This window comes from Anopheles merus, chromosome 2R (assembly GCF_017562075.2).
Source record: "Anopheles merus strain MAF chromosome 2R, AmerM5.1, whole genome shotgun sequence".
NCBI classification, from domain to species: Eukaryota; Metazoa; Arthropoda; class Insecta; order Diptera; family Culicidae; genus Anopheles; species Anopheles merus.
This window is the reverse complement of record NC_054082.1, coordinates 12,951,768-12,969,759: the sequence shown is the minus strand read 5'-3', so window position 1 is coordinate 12,969,759 and position 17,992 is coordinate 12,951,768. Positions and strand designations below refer to the sequence as shown.

Below are 17,992 nucleotides of genomic sequence, written 5' to 3'. Positions count from 1 at the left end.
GAGGTGGATTTTCACCAACCCGTGCACGCATTCATGTTGATGATTGAATTCAAATGAATTTTGATTTGCTACAAGCAAAACGGTTCAGCAGCCACACACGCTTTGATAGCAAACGGCGTGGTGGGGTGAATGAGGGCCGTATCCTCTCATAGCACCATCAACAGAATCGGGTCGAAGACGAACGGCAAACGCCATGATAAGTAGTACACCATCATCTATGAAGTAGGTTTTACGGCGCTTCTTTCTTTATGAAGGGCTTTTCCCGTTTCTGGAACCGTTCCACCATGCCGCCAAGAGAGGATAGCATTACCCAACAACAACAACAACAACAACACTAGCAAAAAAAAGGACCATTAATCATTTCCTCTTCTAATGATTTGTTGTTTGCGCGGACCGCTCTCCCCAAACACTTCTGGTAGAAAGTAATATTTTTTTGTTTGCGTTCCAACCCAGCTACTGATTTATATCGCTCGACATAAATTGTACAGCCAACTATCAATTTCCCATCGGTGCGATCCACACTTTCAATTGTTTTGTTATTTATTACACTCCTCCGCAGCTTTGGCACAGATTTTACGAATCTTGTTTTTTTGTTAATTTTTCCCTTCAGCTTTTGCCAGGTCGCATTGCATTTACAATCGCTAATGAAAACGTGTGTCATAAATTATTTCACTGTGCGCCTGAGCTCATTATGCATTTTTGTTTTTCACTACAAGTTGTAAACAGCGTTTCGTACCGTGAAAACTCAATCACATCCACCACGAAATCCGCCCACAGGACAGCGCTGCTCAAATCAAAGCTCCACCAAACAGCGCCACCTTGCTGTGCGCATTGCATCCATTTAGGCGTTTCGGTTGGAATGCCCATATTTGGACAACCATTCATCCATTTCCGTGTACGATAGGCTTGAGATGTTGTTTTTTTTCTTGAAATCCTGCGAAAGCGATTAAATATTGTATAGATATATCGCTATCCGATTCATTCAAATCCCACGTAAGCCGCTTGTTGCATCATTTTGCTGTACGGAGTTGTTGTTTTATTGCAGTTGTACACTAAGCTTGACCTTTTTTTTTGGTGATTTAAGTACTTTTTTTCACCCAAAACTGCAATTAAATATTCTCCTTTTCTCCTTCCCTCTTCTTCTCGCCCACCCGAAACACGGTCCGGTTGTTTCGCTCTACAAAACAAACAACCAACCAACCAATCCCAGGACTCTCCAAGTTCGCCAAGCTGGCCCGTTCCGTGACCAGAAGCCGTCAATTCAGTGCACACCTGCCTACGCTAAAGGATCCTACTAAGCAATCAAATCTAGCTCATGTAAGTACTGCAACCGCGCGCGCACGCGCGCATAAGTGGGTTAAGAAATGTCCGGTGGTGGCTCGTCGCGTCATCAGAACACGACCGTTACCATCGTATCCATCTAATTTTGTATTAAAAGGCGTAGAAAGGACTACCTCGCCCCCGGGAGGGCAGTAACTTACCATACGAGAGGCTGGGGAGGAAGTAATGGTGGGGACTTTTGTTCGAAAAATAAGTGCAACCTGGTCCACCACTGCGTGGATCCCGATTCCGTGAATTATTTATTCAGATGTTTGTTATCATGGCGCTGGGTTGATATTACAATTTTAATTTTAAATCATCCAATCCCCTCTGTTCGTCCTTTCTTTCGGGAGGGTTAGATTTTGGGAGGGAAGGGATGAAAGACGCAAAACTACACGATAGAGTGGGGAAAGAGAGAGAGAGAGAGAGAGAGAGAGAGCGAGAGAGCGATAGAGAGAGAGAGGGCTGAAGGATCAGTTTCCAAACAGGATACAGGAGCTTCCAAACATAGCAAGCCACTGAACCGTTCCTTTAAGGATCGAAGCAGGCAGAGCTTCTTCTAATCATTTAATTACTGTTGGTTGGTATTTTTGCTCTCATCACCCTGCACAGATGATGTCATTAAGTGCCGATGTTATGCCACAGTATCGCCAGGAAGCGCCGAAAACGCCGCCGCATATACTACTGCATTATTGTGCATTCAAAGCAATCTGGGATTGGGTGATATTGTGTTTAACATTTTATACTGCAATTATGGTAAGTAGCTGATGCGCTAATGTAATGCACACACACACACACACACCCACTAATGGCCACACTTTTTTCCCAGGTACCATACAACGTAGCCTTCAAGAACAAGACGTCGGAGGATGTTTCACTGTTGGTAGTTGACTCGATAGTAGATGTAATATTTTTCATAGACATCGGTACGGAAAATCATCGTCCCCGGCCCAAATAGATGGCCCATTACGGTCCTGCTTGGCTAATGGCTTACTTTTGGCTCACTTTTCGCTGTTCTACCTTTTGCAGTGCTTAACTTTCACACCACGTTTGTCGGACCGGGCGGTGAGGTCGTGAGCGACCCGAAGGTGATCCGCATGAACTACCTGAAGTCGTGGTTTATCATCGATCTGCTCAGCTGTCTGCCGTACGACGTGTTCAATGCGTTCGACCACGATGAAGATGTAAGCGTGTAGCAATCTTGCGGATGCCAATGTTAGGCCCCCGAAAACAGTGGAGGGTCCCTCCCCCACACAGCATGCTAATTGATGCTTTCCTTCTCCCGCCACACACCCTGCCAGGGCATCGGATCGCTGTTCAGTGCGCTCAAGGTGGTGCGGCTGCTGCGGCTCGGCCGGGTCGTGCGGAAGCTTGATCGATATCTCGAGTACGGTGCGGCCATGCTGATACTGCTGCTGTGCTTCTACATGCTGGTCGCCCACTGGCTGGCCTGCATCTGGTACTCGATCGGGCGGAGCGATGCCGACAACGGGGTAAGCGGGCGTTTGGGGGAACACAGGCACGGGGGCATGGCAAACAATGAACCCATCATCCTGCGCTGCAATTGGAATAGGTTTAAGGAGAATTAGAAACTTAAAAGTAATCACTAGCCGAGCGGGCAGCCACCGACATTGTTAGAACTGGTTTCGCAATGCAACATGCAACATGGCAAACGGTCCAATGCACCGGTTAAATCAAATCCAGCACAAAGCCAATGTCGCCCCTAGCACCCGGGACCGACGTTCCGGCACCCGATCGCTTAACATTTTACACATATTTGCACATGTAAAGCTAATACGCGCTCTCGTTCTCTCTTTTATCTCTTCGCCCGTTGAAATCCCCATCACCCCCTTGCACCCCCCACAGGTACAGTACAGCTGGCTGTGGAAGCTGGCGAACGTTACCCAGAGCCCGTACTCGTACATCTGGTCCAACGAATCCAATGCACCGGAGCTGGTGAACGGTCCGTCGAGAAAAACGATGTACGTTACGGCGCTGTACTTCACCATGACATGTATGACATCGGTAAGCAAATTAAACTATTGATCCGTTCCCCCTCCCCCCTCCGAAAAGCCCCACAGTGAACAAGGGGACCCACATCCCACAACACGTCGAAAGGGATGACACACAGGGACATAGTTTTTCCCCTGCGCACCATCATCACTTCGGGCCGGTTTTCAGACGGGACAGCCGCCACGCGATAACAACCGTGGCTCTACCGGCAACGGTCGGTTCTGTACGCCAAATTGAATTCGTGCACTCCCAGGCGGGCACACCACGTCCCATCGCGCCCGGTGCGGAGCGGCTAGAAAGTTTAACCAATTTGGTTGCCTTCTCGGGCCCGAGAGCACGGCCCCGGTGCCGGTGCCTTTGTGTTCTATTTTCAGTCACCCGAACGAGATGTACACACACACACACAAATGGGCGATTAGTTGTGGACAGAACCGATCCCGAACGTGTGCTAAAGTGTGGATGATTGACAGCCCGGTCCAGGCATTGGGAAGGACGCGCCGTTCAACAACGTCAACGATTTGCACGAACACGATTTGCCCAGGCCGAGATAATTCAATCCTAATGTAAAGTACTCTTTTCTTCTTCTCTTAACCCGTCCCCGTTTTCCCTTCCGATTCCTTTCTGTTCCAATATTAATATCCTGCTCCCCCAACGCCACACAAACACACGCGCCTCGCCTCGCCTTACTGCTTCAGGTCGGATTCGGAAACGTTGCTGCCGAGACGGACAACGAGAAGGTATTCACTATCTGCATGATGATAATTGCAGGTGCAGTGTTTTACGTTCCGTTGCCACGTCCTTGTTGTTTGATTACCGAGGGGTTTTTTTTTGGTTTCTTTTTCGTTTGTTGTTGTCGTGTGTTGTCCTGTTCTGTTTCATACACCGTGTGCTGTGGTGTGGTGCTGTTGCTCCACTCTCGAGCTAATTTCTTACCTTCCCGTGCGTTAGCTTGCGTGTCCTCTGAGTAGATTAAGTTTTAAGTTATTTTTTATCCACACAATGAAAAAAAGAAACATTGTGTAGTACACAAAAAAAAGAAAACCACACAGGCTTTCGTTTCTCGCGAATGTGCGCGCGCCTCGACTGCAGGAGATTAAAGTGACCGACTAGCGAAAAACAGGGGCCAAGGGAGAAACACAAACCAAATCCTTGCTTTCCATGACAAGCTTTCCGCTTTCCCTGTCCTGTGCTCACCCATACAGTCACATGCTGCCCCCCCCACGGCCTCTCTTTCACACTTACACTCACAGCATCGCCTACTCGTGTTCGTGTTTCGTGAAGTCGGCTTACTTTTCGCTTCCCTCTTGCAAAGCGTACGTTTTATCTACTTTAAAGCTCATCTCGCCGCCTCCGTGGTTCCGTATGTTGTGTATCGCTACGTGATTCTGCCCCCCCCCCCCCTTTGTGTATTTGTTTCATGCTTTTGTGTTCTTTTTCCTGTTTGTTTTATTTTAGTACCTTCCGTGTTGTATGTTGGCACTATTATTATGTTTCGGATAATCCATTTTCAACTCAGTTAAGGTTTTTTTTTTGCCAGTTCGATGCTTTTTTCCACTCATTCTTTCTCTTTTAAAAAATTCATAAAAATTTATCTATTTTTTTCCAAAATTTTCATACTCTTTTGATGAGTTATAGCTATGTTTTCCTTCATTTTCATTTAGTTTTTCGCTCATAATTTTTCATTCATTAAAGTCACCATATTTTGAGTGATCTTCGTTTGGTCTGAAATTAAACAAGTGTTTCGTTTGCAGAACCAGAGCAATACACCATGTCCACCATGTGTTGCGTGATCATTGTTGCCACCTTATATGTGTGTGTGTGTGTGTCGGCACCAACCACCACTGCCCACCGCCATTAGCTTTAGCTAGATAAAACCGAAGGAAAACGTGGCCGTGTAGTTTTATTTCTCCATCGTCTTCTTCGCCGCCCTCGCTTGCTTTGCTAGAAAAATGTCAACCCACCGACCCACCAGCAGCACCGTACCATAAATTAAATGTACCGCCGGCAGCATCGGTCGGTTCGGTCTCGTTGTCTCGGTGCCCTGTCGCCGTCATCTTTCCGGAATGCCACGCGTGACCTTTTTACCATGTGTCACGTGACCAACACGTGTGTGTGTGTGTATTTTTGCGAATTAAGCCCAAAAGGCTTTTCTTATTACTGCTTCTACAAAACATTCTACAGAGAGGGAATGAAAAAGAAGAGGCAAAACCTCCACCACACTCGTTTTTTTTTTTTTAATTCGCTGGGAAGGAGAAGATTTATTATGTTCATCTGGGCTTCCGCTCGGTGGCATTTAAAAAAGTTTCCAACAACCGTACGAAACCAATCCGCTAGCTGTTGGAATTTCATGACCAACTCTCCCCGCCAACCATTTCGCCATCTTTCCCGCCAGCTCGTTTGTTTTCCCAATCTTTCTGTATGTATGGTTTTTTCTTATTTTTCGGAGCTTGTATTAGTTTTTTTCTATGCGTGTGCGTGTGTGTTGTTCCTATGTGCAACCTTTCTTTCACCGTGCCGCCGCGCGTACAACGTTTCAGCGCGAACGGCAAGCCCGCGGCCCGATCCGTTTTTGTCCACACTGACTTTGGTCTGTTTTGTTTTTCTACACGGCCACTGCGTTGTGTGGTGCGCTTTTCCTTCTCTCTTCACCCCATGTACCAAACCAAATAAAATAAAACCTTTACCAAACCTACCTCCACCCAATATCCGCCTACCCACAAAAAAAAAAACAACCACCCAATAGCTCTGCTGTACGCGACCATTTTCGGTCACGTTACCACCATCATCCAGCAAATGACATCGGCCACCGCCAAGTACCACGATATGCTGAACAACGTGCGCGAGTTCATGAAGCTGCACGAGGTACCGAAGGCCCTGAGCGAGCGCGTTATGGACTATGTTGTATCAACATGGGCCATGACCAAGGGGCTGGACACGGACAAGGTAAGCAACAACTGGCTGCTGGCTGCTGCTGCTGCTGCAAACACGCATCCCGTGACGCGCTGGGGATAGGAAGAGGTCGGCGGGAAAAAAGGAGATGTGGTTTCGTTGGAAATCCATTAAGTTCGACTGAATGGCCCTCGAGATGCAGACCCGCGGAGGCTGGAGTTGGCTGGTGCGAGTTATTAATCCCCCGAGGGGCGAAGGGTAGCTTTCGGTTTCGGGAGGATTTTATATTTATATACACATCCATTTCAGGCCACGCGCGTGCGTGCCCATTACAAATTAAGCGTAAAGTATTAAAAGCCCGTTTACCGGGAGGGGGACGAACAAAATATATATTATCCTCGATAGCGAATAATGTGCCCAGGTGACAAATCACGAACGAACGAGCTAACGACACGATGCAAAGATGGCATTGCGTGGATTCAGGCGTTTTGCTGTGGATCTTCGAATGGCTGCGCCTGTCGTTATGCAATTTGTGTAACAAAGCAACGCTGTAATATTTTCACGATGTTTTGCTCAGCTGAGTAACTGAACGCTGAAAAGCACACTGGGTTAAAACATGGCTGTTGATCAAATGGGGGAAATTCATTTACTGTTACTTACATAATCCCCCCCCCCCAAATGGCGTTAATTTCGCTGATAAAGTAAAGTACTGCCCAGTACTGCTTTACAACCGCTGCTGATCAAACACTGGCACTCGTTAGGGGACGCGTTTTCTTCCACCGAATTCCCCCGAAATGGCGTCCATTAACCAAACATTTTCCACGGGCCGGATTCGGAAAGCACTGACCCAACAATGGGAATAAAATATGCAACTCTTTGTTTCGCATTCAAACCATCCCACGTTACGGGGTTTGACCTCAACAAGAACGCGCGGGAATATGCGCAACCCCTAACACCGGCAGCGTAACCAGCAAGCATAACCATCATCATCATCATCATCATCGTCGTCGCATCGTTTCGGGCGATAAACCAAAGTTTGCTTTGGCATACACCGAGGCCACGCTGATTTATGTATGTTTGCTTATATTCCCCCCCCCTCCCCCCCTCCTCCCCCGACCAGTGTCCACGGGGTGTTGTTGTTGTTGCAGCCGGCACGCCAGGCACGTTCACATTTAACTCTCTCTCTCTACCGCCAGCTAACCCGCTCCGCCAATTTTCACAGGTCCTAAACTATTGCCCAAAGGACATGAAGGCCGATATCTGCGTCCATCTGAACCGGAAGGTATTTAACGAGCATCCGGCCTTTCGATTAGCATCCGACGGTTGCCTCCGGGCGCTGGCGATGCACTTCTGCATGTCACACTCGGCACCGGGTAGGTCTGGCGGGGTCGGCTCGGCGGTGGCCACCAGATGATCGCATCCCGCATCCATCGCCGCATCGGTTCCGATTGATTTTCATTTCCATCGTTTGATTTCCGTTTCCGGCGATTGGAGCATAACGGGTGCCATCCATCCAGCCACCGTCCATTGGAAGCATTCGGAGTCCGTGCGGGGCCTGAATGCGTTTGGGATGAAAAAAAAAAGCTAGCTAGCTAAATAATACGATTGTGGTTTTGCTTGCCCATCCTCTCCTTCCTCCCGGTACAGGCGATCTGCTCTACCATACGGGCGAAAGCATCGACAGCCTGTGCTTCATCGTGACGGGCAGCCTGGAGGTGATACAGGACGACGAGGTGGTCGCCATACTCGGCAAGGGCGACGTGTTCGGCGACTCGTTCTGGAAGGATTCGGCTGTGGGGCAAAGTGCAGCCAACGTACGGGCGTTAACTTACTGTGATTTACATGCGATAAAGCGAGACAAGCTGCTCGAAGTATTAGATTTTTATCAGGCTTTTGCTAATAGTTTTGCGAGGAATCTAGTTTTAACGTACAACCTAAGACATCGACTAATCTTTAGGTAAGGGTTTTGTTTTCCTTCATTTTCGGCTTTTTGATCTTTTAAAGTATAATCAAATGTTGACTATTTAAATAAATTTCTAAATTTAACACACACACACACAGGAAAGTAGCGGACGTTCGGCGAGAGAAAGAGCTAGCGGAGAGGCGGAAGAACGAACCACAACTGGGCTCTAGTCAAGATCACCTGGTAAGAAAAATATTTTCAAAATTTAGACGAGCTCAGCAAAATGCACAAGGAACCAAGGACCAAACTGGTTCCGTTCAAAGCGACGTTGAGAAGGGCGACACAGATACAGACAAAGGAAAGGTGAATATTTTACACTAAAACTAAACTCTTCTCCCTTGAAAAAAAAAAAAAACGCACACAGTAAAGCTTAAGAAAAAAATTTTCTACAAAAAAAAAAGCGATTCTTTATCCTCCTCCATGAACATGAGCAATCAAAATGTCCTTTAAAATGAACTCACACGTGATTTCGATTGGATCGTGTACCGGTGTCGTTTTTAGCGTATGATTGTCGTTTGATCGGTGTTTGTAGGTAGTACTCAATGTTAGTTTATGAGTATGATAAACCTTCTGTTCAATTTTTGTGGTTAGTTTAAGGCGAAAAATGACAAGCAACCGGGCACGCTGTTTGTAGTTGCCTAAATGTATGCAATCCGCATAGCAAATGCTGCTCCATTGCTTGTTTGCTTATCCGTTTTAGCAAGATCGATTGTTTCAATGTTTTTCGATGTGTTTGTAATCTAGATATTAGTGCATTTACAAGTTTGTTTGTTTATTATTTTTACCAAACTTTTGTTTCAATGTTGCATACGGCATATGTATTAGGTGTTAGATATTTTGTAGGAAGTGATGTAACACTCTACGGAGCGCTCAATCGCGACAATTAGAAGCTTGCAGTAAACGTTCAGTCCCTACAATTGGCATTTTTTTTTCACTCTAACAACACAAAACACATCACAAAACAACACAAGCGTTCGCAAGTACATTATTGTCTGTTTAGTGACTGTCGTTTGCACGATTGCACGTGCTCCCTCTCTTCCGTTTTGCATCGACACTCTTGTATGTGTAGGTAGGGCTGTTCCGTTTGGTTTGGTGTGCACTTTATTAAATTCTACGAAAGCAAGAAGGACAGTACCGATCCTCACACGTGCTGTCCTAGCTTTAAGACCCCTTTTCACACATTCTTAGTATGCTTAGCGACAGTACTGCGTGTGTGTTGGTGTGTTGCAATAGAGTTACGTTCACGTTCGCAGCTTCACTGGTTGGCTACCAGCCTGAGTTTCTAGTTTCTGCTGTATACCCTTACCATTCCCGGTTCCACGTTAAAATGCCCCGTCCTACCCCCGCCACCGTCATCCGGCCCAAACATTCATCCCGCGTCTCTACCCTGCTTGCAGCTGCCGGCCAAGCTGACGCTGACGGAGGACACCCGCGCCCTCACGACCGCCGTCCCGTCCCCGTCGCCGTCGCCATCGCCCTCGTCCGGACCGCCGTCGGCCAAGGGGCCGCGGGCCAGCAAGTGGGGCCGGCTGCTCGGCAGCTCCAGCGTCGATTCGGCCAGCGACACCAGCACAAAGGTAGCCGTGTCTAGAAGTTTAAGTGCACGCGAAAGCTTACGTGAGAGTGCACAAGGTAGAGCGAGCTCGAGCTCGAGTAGTAATGGCGGTCAAGGCAACAAGGTAGCTCGTTCCGCGCGTGTGCGTTTTTGTGGGTGCGTGCGTGCGTGTGTGTGTGTGTGGGTTTTGTGGGTATTGCATGCATGCACACTAAACGATAGCGCACTCGCAGTTCCTCACGCACATTCAACCCCATCCGGAAGCAGAACCGTGTGATTGGCTAACATGTTTTCTTTTTTTTCCATTGTTTTTTTTTTACCCCACCAACCCGCTCTCGGGCGTTTGCAGATTTTCCCCAAAACGCCGAAACTGTCGCCGGGGCCGGGCGCGACCCTGGCCCGCCAGGACACGATCGACGAGGGCGGCGAGGCGGACCACACACCGGCCACCGGCAGCACCGTCCGGCCCCCGGAGCGGCCCGTCGTGCACATGGAGCGGGAGCTGGTGAAGCCGCCCTCGCTCGAGCGGCAGCCGACCGAGCGCGACCGGCTGCTGGACACCGCCGCGACCGAGCGCGTCCGCGAGCGGGAACGGGAGCGGGAACGGGAGCGAGAGCGCGAGCGCGAGCGGGAGCGGCAGATGGAGCGCAATCTGTCGCTGGAGCGCGAGCGGCAGATCGAGATGGCCCAGTCGCGCTCGACCACCTCGGACACGTACGACACCGGGCTACGGGAGCAGCCGTCCACGCTCGCCCAGCGGGATCTCATTGCGACGGTCCTGGACATGAAGGTCGACGTGCGCCTGGAGATGCAGCGCATGGCCCAGCGGATGGGCCGGATCGAGGAGCTGCTGAACGATCTGGTGCACCGCATCCAGATCGACTCGTCCGGCCAGAGCTCGCCGGGCGACATGCCGTCGGTGGTGGCCGCGGTACCACCACAGGTGGCGGTGCCGGGCGCGACCGTACCGCCGGCGGCACCGAACCCGCCCGGTGCCGGCCCGGGCACACTAGGCCTTAGTCCGGCGACCGCCGCAGCGATCGGTCCCGGTGGCGGCAACGGGCTCGGGCCGATCCTGTTGCGCAAGCGGCGCTCCAAAAGCCGCAAGGCGCCGGCTCCACCGAAGCAGAGCCCGGAGCAGACCTGCCTGCTGGACAGCGAGCTCCCGTCCACGTCGGCCACGCGCAAGCGCGAGTTCCTCTAGCCCCGGATACTGCTGCGCCACCAGGCGGACCATCTGCCCGAGCAGCAGTAGTGGCCCCGCTCCATCCGGCGCTCCTGCAAGCGGCGCGCGCTTCCCGCTCTGCTCGCGGGCCACGCGATCTGAAACGCTGATCTGACGACACTCTCGATCGGCCAGGACAGCAAACACACGTGTCGATCACAGCCCCGTTGCTCTCCCATTGCATCCCCGCCCCAGCTTAGTTCGTTTTGCGTTAGAGCAGGAGGAGGGACTGGGGCAGGTAGTCCAGCATTTTAGCACGCCAGCACGCCAGCACGCACGCAAACGCTCATCAGCAGCAGCAGCAGCAGCAGCACAGACCGCACAGCGACAATCGAATTACCCAATCATCATACCACACCTTACCAACTCACCACCATACTCACCACCATACTCACCACCACTCCATACTTACCGCACAGGATCGCTTGCCTTCTTTGCCATCTTGCGTTTCGGGTGTAGGTATTTTCGGTCTCTTTCGGTCCATCGGGCAGTACATGGCCAATCTGTACACATATCTATTACCGGTAGCGGTTGCGTTCGTGATGCATTCGAATAGATTCCATAGGTTTTTACTCACAGACGACCTGTACGATGGTTCTTCGAACCTGTTTTCTCTTTCCTTCCTGCAGACGGTAGAGGATGAAGGATAGTAGCGTTTGCCAGGTGTAAGTAAGTAAGCTGATAGTAAGGGATAGAAAATGCATGAAGTGTTTATTAGTAGCTGGATTTGAGGAGCGAAGAAGGGAAGTGAACAGGATAACAAAAACAGTAGTGTACGTAGACATATTGAACGGATTATTAGCAAACGAAGGTAACGAAGCAGGATACTACTAATATCTTTCAACACACACTTACACACTCGCACCGACTTTTATCGGCTAGACTTTTTATACACCATTTTCTCTCTTTCCCTCTCGTTCTCCCTTTTTCTCTCTTGCTACTACCTTCTATTTTCGTTCTTTCGATGCCCCTCTTTTACTTCCCCGGTTTTTCTAACTACCCTTCACACTGTAAGACAATGCTCGGATCGAGCTGGTACGTAGTGCGACGGAAAGCGGCCAGTGAAGGCTCGGCCACTCTTTAACTTAACAGAAATGGCAATCAGTAGAGAGAGAGAATGGAAACAATGGGAGAGCACACATGCCGTGCGGTTAGGCTTAGTGATACACGGGTGACTGTTTTTTCCCCCGGCAAATTGGGACCGGGTTAGCCGGCCCAATGGTTGGTGGAACAGCTTTATCTTGAAGCTCTCTGCGCCTCTGCTGTTCAAATATGGTTTCTCGAGCTCGTTTGGCGTCTCTGTTCGGACGTAACGGTATATGGGTTACGTTACGGGTTACAGACTACACACACACACACACACACACACACACACACACACACACACACACACACCACACACAATCATCACACAAGCAGCCTCTAGAGCAGTCTGGATAAGCAGGAAGACTGTTAATTTTACAAAAAACTACAGCCACTGTAACTGCAGCATGCTTTATCAAGTTTGGTGAGCAGCGCCATCTTTACCTACTTTTTACAACTAGCAGCAACTGTCAGCCATTGCTCTGCTGCGTCAACCCGGGTCGCCACTGTCATCCGGGTCTGGGCGTTTGTATCATAGTATAGCCATCACGGCCCTGTTACGGACAGTATTCTCACGTCGGAGTGTGTTTCAGGAATTGGACATAAAACTAGGTTAGCTGATACACTAGCAAAAAGGTTAAAATGACTGCCCCATTGACGGAAGCGTCTTTACTATTGCAATCATGTTTAGTAGACATTCAATCTCTTTTACAAATACAAATGCAGCAACAATCGAATCAATGGCACCTGCTCATGCCTTTCGTTCGTTTGTTGCAAGTGCAGTTGAAATTAGCATACTAGTGCAATGAAACCCGGCCACGGTTGAACAGTTGTGAGTAAGCAGAAAAAAGAATGTATTAAAAAAGTAACATATTTACAGCTGCGATAGATGGAATTGAAGGATCTGTGGAGTACTGTTACATGCGAGAATCGAGATAGCGTTAATTTAGCAAAATAACTTTACAATTATTTTTCGTAATGATTAAAAGTGAGCATTTCAAGAGTATTTGTAATGTTGAATATAGGCTGTTAGGAAATAGAACATTTGATTTCTTTTTATATATTCACGACGGTTGCGTAGAATTGTTTGCTTTAGGTGGGTTCGGCATTTCCGCTCAACCTCAGGCACCTTAAAATTGTATCTTTTTCGCACCTTTCGATTGGCTAGTTTAGAAGAAGGCTCGCTAATCAAACAAACGTACTTAATTACAATTTAGATCTTTACTCTAGTGCAAAACAAAAACAAAGAAAAGAATTGGCTCGTGAACGATTGTGATGAAAATGCTTAATTTCAATGTTCCATTAGATGGCGATTCTTTAATCTTTAAAAGAAAATTTCGTTCCTTACTCGTCATTTCCCGCAAATACTGCGCACATAAGACAACATATTGATTTCAAATGTTCAGTTACTAGCAAGGTGTTGATAAGGTAATTTTGTGTGTTTGGGAGGCCTCTATGCCTAGCCATGCCATTGGCTAATTTGTCATACGAGTTGCATACTTTAAGGCGCTGTTGTATGTCGATTTCTTTTTCCAGCATTTGTATCATTCTTGCTACAAGTGCAATCCAATGTTATTTTGTAACGTTAAGTTCATGTTGTAAAATTTGATAATTCTGATTTGCAATGATTGCACTTCTTATTAGTCCATGTTAGCTTTAGTTGCATAACTGCAGGCGTTTTGCTTTAACTATTATTATTCCATTTTTGCCACCAATTCCTTTAGTTTTTGTGTATATATTTATATATTAGAAAATTGCTTTCAGAAAAAGCACAGTTCATTGCACACATGCCTAGTATACAGTACGGCAATGCACCGAATATATCATACCATTCTCCGCGTTTCGACTAGGCTGATGTGCTTGAACACTGGCGAGCTTTAGCCAATCGATCGCATCACAACGATTAATGGTGCAGCGAGTAGCTAAAACTAGCTAAAACTATTGTAAAAACCCCCTTAAACAAAACAATTTCCTGTATAAATAGCAAATGGAAGGATCAAGCAAAAAAAAAAAAAAAAGACAACATGTTAAACATAAGAACACCCCATGCGGTGGATGTACTATAACAGAGCGCTGTTCACGCTCTGCTCGAATCGTATGTTAAGATAGTCACTCAAACCTACACACACACAAACACATACATACACATACAAGACACTCGCTCGGAGACACATTCACAGTACTATATCGCCTTATATAGCAACAGAAAAGCAAGCATTCATACCATGTAAACTCGCATCGCTCATACTTAATAATCGCACGACGGCAAACGGTGGGCGCTCTACGCTAATCACACAGAGACTTGACAACCTGCAGACCAACTTTTATAAAGCGAAGTTTGGGAGTAAGCTTAAGGGAAGGGTATCATACAAGGGAAGGGCGGAGGAAGGGAATAATCACCGACACCGGTACGCTTGCTGTAAGCGAATAATAAATCAAAACGATAATACTATTAAACTGTAGCAATTTTGAGTACACGCCTTCGGTACCATTACATTACATGGAAACAAACACACACACACACACACACACAAAGACATGAACAGGCGAACGGTGGAATTCTATAACAATAATAATAATAACAATTATAATAATGGAGCGAAATGTAACAGTTGGCAAACAAAGCAGAAAAAACCACTATTTCTTGTTAACGGGTAACTATACTTGAACAATGCTCGACGTAAGGGATGAGAAATGTAGCATAATTCTATCTGTCCACTGTATCCTTACTGTACACTCACTCACACACACACACACACACACTAACGAGCCTATTTTTCTTCCTCTTTATTTTATTTTTTAACAAACAGAATGTGAATCAATCGCTTAATGCTTGATGATGATGAGGATGATGATATTTATATATATACACTCATATTTCCATATACACAATCACCAATACAATACATGCAAGCCGCGAGCGGCAAAAACGATCGATGCTCATAACCGTTATGCTCCGTCGCGGGTGGGCTAGAACAGTCCAAAAGGAAAGGGGAGGGACATTATTTAAGGGACGCGCGCGTTAAAGAGTATTAAACACGTAAATCGAGTGTAGCATGGTGGGCAGAGAAATTAAACCACACATATATACATAAACAATACCTTCATCTTCTGCAAGCAAAGACAAATATACTGAGTAGTTAGAACGATAAAGTTGTTGAATTGGCATAACGAAAGAGCCGGCCACAAAAGCCATTCTTTGAACCAAATCATTACGATCATAGCGTATGTATGTTAGTGGGGGGGGGGGGGGGAAGGAAGCGCATACGCAGTAGTATTTATCTTCGAATCGTTTGCCCACACGTTGTTTTCCTCGCGAAGAAGAAGCTTTTAGGTAAAGCGTATTTTCCGCCCTTAATCTGTTCTATTTTCACGATTGCCGCTCATCGACAGCAATGTAGAAATGTTCACCTTCTTCACGCGTACGTTTAAATATCACCAAATAGCAGCGCATGGTCGTTGAAAGTAATTAAGTTTTCAGGGCGTGGGACAGTAGTAGAACAGTTCACCATTTTAGTAGACAGTAACATCCATTTATGGTGCTTTGCTCTTTATTGTGCTGGCGGACGTGTTTCGTTGACATTGAATTATGTTATCGGAAAAGTGCATTACAAGTAGAGAAAACAGAACAATGGCACCGCGGCGAAGCGTCCCCGTACTGAGGAGGGGATAGGGACTGCGGAACAAGAAACTTATAAATAAGAAAAGTCATAGAACGGAAGCAAAAACAAAAAAGTAGAGAGACAGATAGAGAGAAGAATGCAACAGTAAAACCAACTGCTAACACGATTTGTAAATAGTTGCCACGCATCGAAGGTATGGGAACAGTCCGAACAGTAAAACGATACTTGCTATAAATGAACGTAACGGTGTGTATTACTTACAAGCTAACAGATAACAGTGAACTTCCCTCACGGTTGTCAATTGGGTGAGTAAACCATTCGCAACGGCTTAACACAGCACGGCGGGATGTAATTTGTTGAGTATTAAAGTTAAATGAAAAGAAACAATCACATGACACCTGCAAACCACCCTTCACACCAGCTCGATGAAGGAGACGCGGTTGGCAATGCCGCACAGGTTCCGACCGATCGCCACCTTCACGTACCCATGGTCGCCGAACCGGGGGCCCCAGGAGTTTTTCACGATGTAGTACGGCACGGTCGCGTTCAGGTCGTACCCAACGATGGCGACCGCGTGGTTCAGCAGCTCGTAGTCCGAATCGCAATGGTACTGTATCACACCGCCGAGATAGTACTTCCACGAGATGGCGTTCACGGCGGCCACGATCGGTCCCTTCGTGGCGAGATGGCGCAGCATCAGATGTTCCTCGTTTTCGTAGCTACCAGCCAGCAAAAAGTGAGGGGAAAATAAGTCAGCGTTTGCTATGGCAGGAGCGTTACAAACATGTAAATTGCATACTTTAAGGCGGATGTAGCTAACACTAGCTGCGGATACGCCTAAAGCTATGCAAAATGCATTTCAAAAGCAGTTGTTTGGCACTGCTAGAGACAAATTACATCTCTTGCAGTTAAAAGGGTAACAAACAACTGACTTTGAGCCTACTGACACTTCAATCTCCACGGACTTACCCTTGGCAGGAGAATCGCTTCACCAGCGTCGCATTCAGCGCACTGTCCTCCCGCCGGACGCCCGACTCGCCCGTACAGTTCAGCCCTCCCTCCTGGTCCGCCATGTTGCGCTCCAGGCAGGATTCGGCCGCCCCGATCCGGTAGCTTTCCTCCGCCAGCCATTCCAGCAGGCGGCAGGTGTCGCCACCGTCGCACCCATTGTTACCGTTCGCGGCGCAGCGCACCACCCGCTCGTGGCACAGGTCGATCAGCTTGCGATCGTTGCGCTTGATCGCGGCCAGCGCCGCTATCGTGTCGACCACGCTGATCGCCCAGCAGGCACCGCAGCCGCCCTGATTCTTCACCGTCGAGATGACGCCCTGCTCCCGCCTGCCGAACAAGCAGAAAATGCCACAGATCAACTCAAATCAAACACACACACACAGACACTCCAGCACAACATTCACTCAGACACACACACATACCAATCAACTCTCGGCGGTAGATTGCGCACCGCCGGCAGCGCATCGCGACGAGCGCGCGAGAATATGATGTCGTTCTTCATCTCCGCGCTGCGCGACTCGATCACGTACTTCTGGTAGGCGCGCGGTCCGCCCGCACCGCCGCCGCCGCCGGGCTCGTCCGGCAGCAGGTCGGCCAGCTGGCGGGCGACGAATTCCCGATCGGTCAGGTCGGCGTACTGCGTAATGCCGTAGACCGCGGTATCGTTCGCCTCGCGGGCCCGCTCGTTCAGCGCGCGGATCTTGCTGAGCGACGTGCGGAAGATCTGGAACCGGTACGCGTACTCGCGCGCATCCCCCCGATAAGGCTTGTCGTACAGGCGCACGAACACGTCGAACTTGCGCCGCGACTCAATCACCGCACTCGGTTTCGTGTTGAACGGGATCATCAGGAAGCAGAGCGTAACGATCAGTATGATCATCAGCATCTCGATCACTTCCGTCATGGTGTCTCCGGGTGTCTCCGCCCCGGTCGGCTGTCGGATGGGCTAATCAAACACACACACACACACGCACACACGCGCACGTCTGTCTACTGTGGCACTTGCATTTGCACTGACCAAACCAAGCCAACTGGCGCGATCGAATCGTTGGTTCGATCCGCCGAGGCTTATCAGGCCTCGTGGCACGCTTGACCCCGCAGGTCTCGCCCGCTGCTGTTTTGCGCGGTTTGTGAGGTTCCTCCCGCTTCGACACATGGCAGACGGCATCGGATTTCGCAGTCGGGCGCGGGTTCGCTGCTATAGCACGGGTTTTGGGAAGCGAAACGGAACGAACCGTTTTTCGGTCCGTGCGGCAGAACAGATTCGTTGACAGGATTGCTGATTTCCGAGAGAGCGGCATTACTCATCG

At 48.5% G+C, this 17,992-nt stretch overlaps 2 protein-coding genes across 4 annotated transcripts in view; one reads left to right on the top strand and one right to left on the bottom strand.

The window, feature by feature from the left end:
- Positions 1 to 14,048, top strand: part of LOC121588394 (potassium voltage-gated channel protein eag) — a 43,924-nt gene extending 29,876 nt beyond the window's left edge. For all 3 annotated transcript variants that reach the window (XM_041906267.1, XM_041906266.1, XM_041906265.1), the window contains 13 exons: positions 1,211 to 1,317; positions 1,933 to 2,076; positions 2,150 to 2,246; positions 2,350 to 2,504; positions 2,622 to 2,813; positions 3,187 to 3,345; positions 4,029 to 4,101; positions 6,077 to 6,276; positions 7,445 to 7,595; positions 7,870 to 8,179; positions 8,284 to 8,488; positions 9,583 to 9,864; positions 10,090 to 14,048. In XM_041906267.1, coding sequence (XP_041762201.1) covers positions 1,211 to 1,317; positions 1,933 to 2,076; positions 2,150 to 2,246; positions 2,350 to 2,504; positions 2,622 to 2,813; positions 3,187 to 3,345; positions 4,029 to 4,101; positions 6,077 to 6,276; positions 7,445 to 7,595; positions 7,870 to 8,179; positions 8,284 to 8,488; positions 9,583 to 9,864; positions 10,090 to 10,944 — 2,930 coding nt within the window. In that variant the 3' untranslated portion in view covers positions 10,945 to 14,048. The remainder of the gene's footprint in view (positions 1 to 1,210; positions 1,318 to 1,932; positions 2,077 to 2,149; positions 2,247 to 2,349; positions 2,505 to 2,621; positions 2,814 to 3,186; positions 3,346 to 4,028; positions 4,102 to 6,076; positions 6,277 to 7,444; positions 7,596 to 7,869; positions 8,180 to 8,283; positions 8,489 to 9,582; positions 9,865 to 10,089) is intronic.
- A 784-nt stretch (positions 14,049 to 14,832) lies between these two features.
- LOC121588400 (cathepsin O-like) lies at positions 14,833 to 17,856 on the bottom strand. The gene is made up of 3 exons (XM_041906272.1): positions 17,105 to 17,856; positions 16,641 to 17,009; positions 14,833 to 16,390 (listed from the first exon to the last, which is right to left on the bottom strand). Exons 1-3 carry the CDS (start codon positions 17,584 to 17,586, stop codon positions 16,084 to 16,086), a joined length of 1,158 nt encoding a protein of 385 aa, XP_041762206.1. The 5' UTR covers positions 17,587 to 17,856; the 3' UTR covers positions 14,833 to 16,083.
- Between the last annotated feature and the right edge of the window lie 136 nt (positions 17,857 to 17,992).